The sequence below is a fragment of the Babylonia areolata genome, chromosome 6, assembly GCF_041734735.1.
Source record: "Babylonia areolata isolate BAREFJ2019XMU chromosome 6, ASM4173473v1, whole genome shotgun sequence".
In the NCBI taxonomy this organism is placed as follows: domain Eukaryota; kingdom Metazoa; phylum Mollusca; class Gastropoda; order Neogastropoda; family Buccinidae; genus Babylonia; species Babylonia areolata.
This window is the reverse complement of record NC_134881.1, coordinates 43,723,961-43,732,501: the sequence shown is the minus strand read 5'-3', so window position 1 is coordinate 43,732,501 and position 8,541 is coordinate 43,723,961. Positions and strand designations below refer to the sequence as shown.

The 8,541-nt window shown below is 47.0% G+C and overlaps 1 protein-coding gene across 4 annotated transcripts in view; it reads left to right on the top strand.

The window, feature by feature from the left end:
* Positions 1-328: 328 nt before the first annotated feature.
* LOC143283053 (protein kinase C-binding protein NELL1-like) overlaps positions 329-8,541 on the top strand; it is a 273,814-nt gene continuing 265,601 nt past the window's right edge. For 2 of the 4 annotated variants that reach the window (XM_076589063.1, XM_076589066.1), the window contains exons 1-2: positions 329-593; positions 1,377-2,287. In XM_076589063.1, coding sequence (XP_076445178.1) covers positions 2,212-2,287 — 76 coding nt within the window. In that variant the 5' untranslated portion in view covers positions 329-593; positions 1,377-2,211. Of the gene's footprint in view, positions 594-1,316; positions 2,288-8,541 lie in introns of all 4 variants that reach the window. The other 2 variants (XM_076589065.1, XM_076589064.1) reach the window with 2 other exon arrangements.

The window sequence follows — 8,541 nt, the reverse complement described above, 5'->3', positions numbered from 1 at the left end:
TGATTTCGTTGGGTCTGGCTGCGTCGTCTTGTGTGAGCGGATCTCAGTTTTTAACTGTCACCTGCATGTAATCAATTGTCGAAATGTTTCCCCACAAACAGCATTTGAACCCTTTCACAGCTGACTCGGCCGTGGCAGAGAGAGCATTGGCGCCTTTCTTTCGGACCAGACACCCCTCGCTCTCGGCGAGACGCCCCACCCATCTGGTGCAAGGAAAGTAGTCGGAGTCTCGCGCCAGAGCTGCGCATTGCGTGTTGGGAGGGGGGTAGGGTTGTTGGGGCAGCACTGCAGCGAGCAGACGACAAGGGTTTTTTTTGTGAAGCGTGCAAGTCGTGCTTGGAGAAGTCTGGCAATCGATGTTGGTTGTGTGAGTGCAAAGCAGCACAACGCCAGCGTCCGCACTGCCGTCGTTGTGTTCCGAAGCAGACAGCGGCAGTGGCTGTGGTGGAGGTGCAAGTGAAAGTTGTATGCAGGTTTCTGCTGCTGATATGAATGGAGTTTGACAGCTCCGGACTCGGCTCGCCATTCTCTCGTCTGCGTGGACTGTGGTGGTGGTGGCAGCCGCTCGTGTTGGCGGCTGCAGTGAAGAAAAAGTAAGGACAGTTTACCGTCGTCTTAAGATGACTTGAGTATTTTTCAGTTCGAGGCAAGACTGGCATCGTTTGATTTATTTATTTGATTGATATATATCCATTTATTACGATTTTTTTTTTTAATGTAGTGTACTCTTGTGATTCCATTTTATTCATTTGGATTGATTTCTTTTCAGTCGTTTTTGAAGGTGTGTGTGGGTGGAAGGCTTTAATTTTGAAGGCTTATCTTTTGTTTTGTGTCAGTGCTCGTTTGAAGACAGGTAGAGTTTAATTTCACTCTAATAACTTAAACTCTCTGTCCCTCTCCCGGTCTCTCTCTCTGTCTGTGTCTGTCTGTCTGTTCGAACATATTGATATAAGAATGAAATTAGGAAGGGGGGGGGGGGGGGGAGAGAATCCACAGCAATTACAGTATTTTGCAGTATTTTGTGGATAATGAGTTAAGTAATACTGACAAATTCTGACGCAGCAATATTTTGCTGGGATGTTGCATGATCCGCCGTAATATTTTTACAGTTGATTTTTTAGTCCTACATTTATCTCAGTATTTGGTTTGTACTATTGTGAAACGTTGTTTAATCCCCCGCACCTTCAGTTATGAAAACTACTCTTTCCCAAATTTTCCACGCAAGTTATACAGTATCGTGAAACATTGTTAACCGCGAAATTAAATTAGTTTTTCGGCAGTCACATTCACACCGTTTCTAACATTCACTGTTCTAGTTTATCCACCCGTCTTTTGCTTTTGAGTACACACGCTGAACTTTCTTGGAATGGTTCCAGTTAGCGGTGTCTGAAAATATTCACGGCAGTGTAAAGGAGAAGAAAAAGAAAAGAAAAATAAAAAGCAGACGATTTCGTCTCGCTTGACGTCACAATTCTGAACGTGAATGAGTGAAGAGTCAGTGAGTGACAGTGACAGACAGAACGTGGTGTGAACAGACGTGTGCTATTCTGTGAGGGACCACAGAATTGAAGTGCTTTCATCAGTGACGCGAGCGAACAAAGCAGTGGGCGACAGAACCAGTGAAAGTGCTTTCGGTGGACCACAGACGTGAAGACAGCGAGTGGACTTTTCTACACTTTGAAGACGACAGAATCGAAGCGTGCTTTGAAGACGACACCGAGAATCGAAGTGTGCTTTGAGAACGATAGAATCCTTTGAAGTGTGCTTTGATCACAAAAGTGAATTACAGAATCGAAGTGTGCTTTGAGGACGACATTGAGCAATCGAAGTGTGTGCATTGAAGACAACCGATCCGAAGTGTGCTTTGATCTCGCCTCCAGTGGACGACACACAAGTCGGAAGTGTTGCTCCGTCTCACCCGTACTGTTACCTCCAGTGGCCGACGACTAGACCCGAGGTGCAAGTGTGTTGCCTCTTCCCCCGGGGATACGGACGGGCCTGCAGGAGAGACAATGACAGTGGAGTGTGTGAGGGAGGTGGCGATGAGGGGGTGAAGGGGGGAGAAGCCATGCTTTGCTAGCGGGCGGCTCGCTGGAGGATTGGAACAGCTATGGTGCATGGGCGCCGGTGGGGCTTGTCTTACTGCCGGTCGCTGTTGTCGTCGTCGTCGCCGTCATCGCCGTCGTCGTCGCTGTGTTTGACACGTCGGGCATGGGAGCAGTGGGCTCCGCTGACCCGGTCCTCGCTCCGCCGCTGGTCGTCTTCTGTGTCGTCTGCTTCCTGGGAGGTTAGTGTGCGTGCGTGCGTGCGTGTGTGTGTGTGTGTGTGTGTGTGTGTGTGTGTGTGTGTGTATGTGTGTAGGAGGGGGAAGGGGCTGAGAAGGAGAAGGGTCGAGAGGTTGGTGTGTGTGGGATGGGCGGAGGGGGCGGGGGGTGAGGGGTTGCGTGGCTGGACCGGAGATACAATGCCAATGCAAGTGTTTGTTCGCGTGTAAGCGTGCATGTGTCTGGCTGCCTGCAGTGTGTGTACGTATGTGTATTTGTGTCTGATGCCTTAGGCAGTGTATATGTATTTGTATGTGCCTGTGTGTTTGTGTGTGTTTGTCTGGTGCCTATGGTGTGCACACGCGTTTATCATTTTTTAACATTCTCCCTCACTTAACCAACTACTTGTGTGAAGGAGGGTGGGTGGGATGAGGGTGAGGGTGGTGGAAGACACTTCTGGATGAGTTGGAGTTGGTCATAAGTATATATGTATACACGGTATTGTTGCTAAATATCTGTCCCTTTTTTATATCTTTTTTTTTCTTTTCTGTCGTTTATCATTCCATTTCTCTTTCTACTGAGACCGATGTAGGTTTTGGTCTGTGAGTGATACACATTTGGTTTACTTTTCTTCTCTCCCTCTCCCGCGCGCGTGTGTGTGTGTGTCAGAATGTGTGTGTGTATGTGTGTGTGTGTGTATGTGTGTGTGTGTCTGCCGGTCTGTCTGTCTGTCTGTCTGTCTGTCTGTGTGGGGATCCTGGAGGAGGAAGAGCGATCTTGTTTAGCTGAGTATATATCGATTTCCTTTTTTTTCTGCTCCGGGGCCTCAGTGTCTCTGAGCAATTTGTTTTAATGTGATTAACGTAACTCGAAGCCGTGTCTCCAGTGTACTCAGTTGTCTTACTAGTTCGCTTCAGTATCGATGTGCTCTCACTGTCAGCTTTTTCTCTCTCTGTCTGTCTCAGCTTCGTTCATCATAATTGGATTTGCTGTCTGCCTGCCCGTATAGTACTAGAGAGAGTGAGTTTGCGTGTTTGTTTGCCTTTCTTTCTTTTCTATTTTCATGTGATACTTTTTAGGTTTGTACACAGTCAGACGTCTCTCCCCAACCCTGCTGATACATAATTTATATTAAATAAAGAAGTTTTCTGGTCGTGATTAATATCTCCCTACGAACACTCTGCTGAAATCTTGATTGTAGCGTGTCCGTTTTGACTCCGAAGTTTCTCTGTCTCTCTTAGTCCGAATTCTCTCTCTCTTTCTCTTTCTCTCTCTCTCACTCTCTCACTTGCATGCACGCACACACACAGACAGACTGAATGAAGTGAATGAAAGTAGGAAGGAAAGAACTCAGGAATTCCGCACCGAAGTGCATGACATGGGTGGAGTAAGATGGGGCCGGAGGTGGGAGAGGTGGGGTGCAGGAGTAAGGGGGCGTGGGGAGAAGGGAAGAGGAGGTGAGGGAAAGGAATGATAAGTTGTACATACTTTACACTTCACACACACAAACACACACACACACACACACACACACACACACACACGAGAAAAGAGAGAGAGAGAGAGAGAGAGAGAGAGATTAAAATCAGATCTACAGCTGTGTGAATTTGTTGTTGTTTTTCATTTTTCTTCCAATTCCTAGAAATATATTACATGCCACGAAAGTCATATGGAAGTATGTTAACATTTTTATGGAAAGTTTGAAAAAAAAAGAAAAAAAAAAAAACCCACGAAAATAAGATCGGCGGAGATATCCCGTCAGACTGATTTATAGGCTTTAGGGCTTTCTGAAGCGTGGAGGAAATATTGCTCTGTCCATCTCAGGGCCGTGGATTAAAATGAGATCGACGGTTCCGATTACCTGTCTGATTTATACCTGCATGTGACAGGTTCTGATTAGCAGTGCGAGGTGCTGAAGGGTCGAGGGACAAAGGGCAACTGAAGTGAAGCGATACAATGTACGTGTGTGTGTATGTATGTAGGTGAAACAGGCCTCAGTGGCCAGAGAGCTCTTGAGGTGACGGCGAAAAGCTGTTTGGGTGCAGGCATGTATATGTGTGTGTGTGTGTGTGTGTGCGTGTGTGTGTGTGTACGTGTGTGTGTGCGTGTGTGTGTGTACGTGTGTGTGTGCGTGCGCACGCGCGCGCGTGTGTGTGTGTGCAGTGGCGCGGTGTTGGCATGGGGGGGATGGGGTGGGGGGTTGAGATGTTTCCGATGAAGGAAGAAGCGATGACGGAGAAAGGGACATAAATCACACCCCACACCCCATCAGTGAACACCCACCCCAGCCCGCCATAGCGCCCTAGGGGGTCGTAATGGGCAAGGAGAAATATCGTGTTCGCTACAAATGTGAAGTGATTTTACATACACTTGCGTTGTGCGCATACGACTGAGCACACACACACACACACACACACACACACACACATATATATATATATATATATATCTGTGTGTGTATTGGTCATGCTAGCACTACCCAGTCCTAAAAAATAAAATGAAAATATATAAAACACAAGAAAGCACACACACACACACACACACACACAAGAAAGAAAAAAAACTTTTTGTGTTATTTTGAAAACAAAGTTAATTAATACAGTATCATTCAGTATTTCACAACCACCCTTCCCCGTCCACACCACTTCTGCGCCCCCCCCCCCCCCCCCCCGCCCCCTCCCCTCAAATCCTCCCCCAACTCCCTTTCTCTATTCTTCTCACTCTTTTTCCTTAATTTACTCCACCATAATCCTCCCATTTCAACCGCCTTTTCTGTATGTCTCTGTTTGTCTCTATTATCTAATCAACTCTCTCTCCCATCCGCACTCCCTCTCTATCTCTCCCTCAGTCTCTTCCTCCCTTTCCCCCCAGTCCCTTCTCTCTGTCTGTCTCTTTATTTTTTCTCTCTCTGCTGAGACATCGCAGTGGGTCAAACAACAGACAGTTGAACTTGGCAGTATTGTGAGTGTGGGGAACAAGCCTACGGCATTTAACAGCCTGCTTGCAGCCAGTCACAAACGGTTCCGGTCGGAATTGCCGGCCACTGGCGTGTTTCAGGTCCCAGGTACGACGGTGCGCCTTTGCTGTCGTTGCTGTGCATTTGTAGTACGTTACGTCTTGGATAGACCAGACTAGACTAGACTATATAAAACTAGACTAAACTGTTACTCTAGTGTACCGGTGTCACAAGGAATATTTGGGGGTAGTTAAGAAAATATAAGGTACTGGCATGAATCGGTAACCATATACAAACACAAATACAATCGAGAGAGAGACACACACACAGACAGACAGGCAGACAGACAGACACGATGATAGCCGACAGATACCGGTAGCAGGGATTAGAAACAAAGGGCTACGCACTGACGCCTCATGTAATGTAGGCATGTATGGTTGGAATGGAGTTCGTCCATTTAGAGGCTAGGTTCCCTGGTACAGGTCACACACACACACACACACACACACACACACACACACACACACACACAGGGGAGACAGAGACAGAGAACAACAACAACAACATATATATATATATAGAGAGAGAGAGAGAGACAGACAGACAGACAGACAGACAGACAGGATGACAGCCGATAGATACAGGTAGGGAATAAAAAGGGCTTCGCACTGACGCCTCATGTAATCTTTGCATATGTATGGCTGGGAAGGAGTCCATTAAAGGCCTGGGTTCACTGGTACAGGTCACACACACACACACACACACACACACACACACACACGGCATTGTTCCTCCGACGCTGAACATTATTGCCCATTTCAACTCCCTGCCCTCTCTCTCCACCCACTCACCCGGACAGTGAGAGTCGAGGAGGGGGTGGGATGGGCGAGGTTGTGGGGGATCAATGTGATGAGGGGATCGATCCCTACTTCCAGTCCCCTTCGGGGAGACTTGCACTTTGATGCCGTCGCCCTGTGGTCTGTTGGGGCCGACACTAAAGCCCTACACTTGTCTGGTATGGTATGGGGCAGTAAGCGGTCCCAAGGAGGTTTAAGTCCTTGAGATGGTGTGTGTGTGTGTGTGTGTGTGTGTGTGTGTGTGTGTGTGTGTGTGTGTGTGTGTGTGTGTGATGGAGTTGGTGAGTGTATTTGCGTATTTGTATGTACATGTTTGTGAAACATACATATGCAACTGTGTAATTCATTTGTCATATCCTTGTATGCAAATCATGTGGTTGTTTCTTTCAGATGTACCTTTTTCTTTGTTAATGGCAAATTAATTAGCAAATTAGTATTTTGACCCCCCCCCCCCGCCCCCCCAACACACACACACAAAACTGATAAAGAAACTTAAAAAAAAAAAAAAAAAAATAAAGTAATACAAGAAAAGAATTTAAAGAAAGAGACCCTATCTCCAAATGAAGTTATAATGTTAAAAGCCAGAAAAAAAAGGACTACTTAGTGGCAACAGACAGCTTAACAAACACGAAATTAAGCATATGACGTGATTACATAAGCATGTACTTCATGAAGTAAATAACATCAAGATGACACACCATTCCAGCGTTTCCCTCTCTTCAAGTACTAACGATACTAGCAACATTCTGTTGGAACAGTTGTAGCGGTAGTAGTTTCAGTAACACCACCACCACCATCATCATCATTATTTTAATCATCAGCAGTAGTAGTAAGTCTGTGAGGATTCTCATCTTTCCACACTAATTAAATCAACACGTGTACAATCACGCATAGAGTATACAATACATGCGCACGGGATGAGGAGCGGTTGTAGAAAAGCAGACACGCACCGAGAGAGAGAGAGAGAGAGAGAGACAGACAGAGAGAGAGGGGGGGGGGGGTGACTAATCAGGGCAGTAGGTGATTGTGAAAGTCGTGTAAGGACTAATGAATGACCAGAAAGATGGAAACACGAAACAAGAACGACCAAGCTATTGACGATGACATTTTGCCATAATCACAACAGCCCCATGGACAGTCCCGGACAGCGACAAAACTAATTGATCAACATGGTGTGTGCTCACGCCTGGCGTACCCCTTCCCAGGGAGTGTCGCAATCGCTGTCATGCTGCTGGTGAAAAGGGCACCTTGACGGTGAAGGCCATGCGCCGAAGAGGGAACAGTTAATGCACATGATGCACACAGGTACCAGATCTTTCATTGCTTGTTGCTGTCTGTCTCTGTGCTGCTTTCGGCCAGGTTCGCGCCGATTTCGTTCGTGTTCTTCCATGCATGGATGACGCTAACGATTGAGCGTAAAAAGAAAAAAAGAATGACGTCATTAGATTGCCAACCTGACGTCAAGTGCATGAACGTCATTGAGCGGATGACATTGTACAGTGCATGAATTGCTGAATTTCAAAGCAATCATTTAAAAAAAAAAGGGTGGGGGAGGGGGAGAGAGGGAGGAGATGGTTGCCATTGACGACGCAAGCTAAACTGCAATCAAACGAAAAAACAGCAAACAACCATAACCACAAAACGGTTGCCGTTGACGACGGAAGCTAAACCGACGACGAAACGCTTGTTCAGCAGGAGAGCGTGAGGGAGATCGATCGAAATCCCGTTAAAATTCAAGTAGCTGCGTCGGGGGATTTCTTTCCAATTTCCACCGCCGGCAGACAGACAGACCACAGCGAAGTGGTCTTGGCCGGTGGAACACCGCAATGGTGGCTTTGCACGCTGATGCAGTGCCGCTCGCTTTTCTGAATCTCAAGATCTGGTTTGGTCTCCACTAGCCTACCACTTGGGGAAGGAGACAGAGAAGAGAGAGGGAGGGCGGGGGGAGGTGGTACAGGAAGAGGGTGCAGGATGAGATGAAGAGAGAAATCCTTGGAGGTTTACGATTACTTGCGGCCTTTTTTTTTTTTTTTTTTTTTTTTTAATGTTTTTTTTTATTATTTTAATTTTAGAGTGGGTAAAAATTAGTTCTACTTCAGTGAAGTTGTTCGCATTCTGAAGATTTATTAGACTGGTGAAGAGAGCGAGGTGGAGAGAGAGAGGGAGGGGGGGGGGTTATTGGGGTTAGAAGGTGACGACAGAGAGAGAGAGAGAGACTGCGGGTAGAAGGATACAGACGAAATAAAAGAGGAGAGGTGCTGACAAGGCCAAAGCCCATACCTCCCCCTCCCACCGTCTCTACCTGTGGTCCCGGCCTTACCCGGTATTACGTGCACCTGCCAATCCCCCCCACCCTCCGCCCCATACCCCACACCCGTACCATCGCCGCCACGCCCAGGTCTGTGTTGAAACTGGGTCAGTGTGTACTCACACGCCTTCTCGGTTTTTTGTTTTTTTTTCTTTT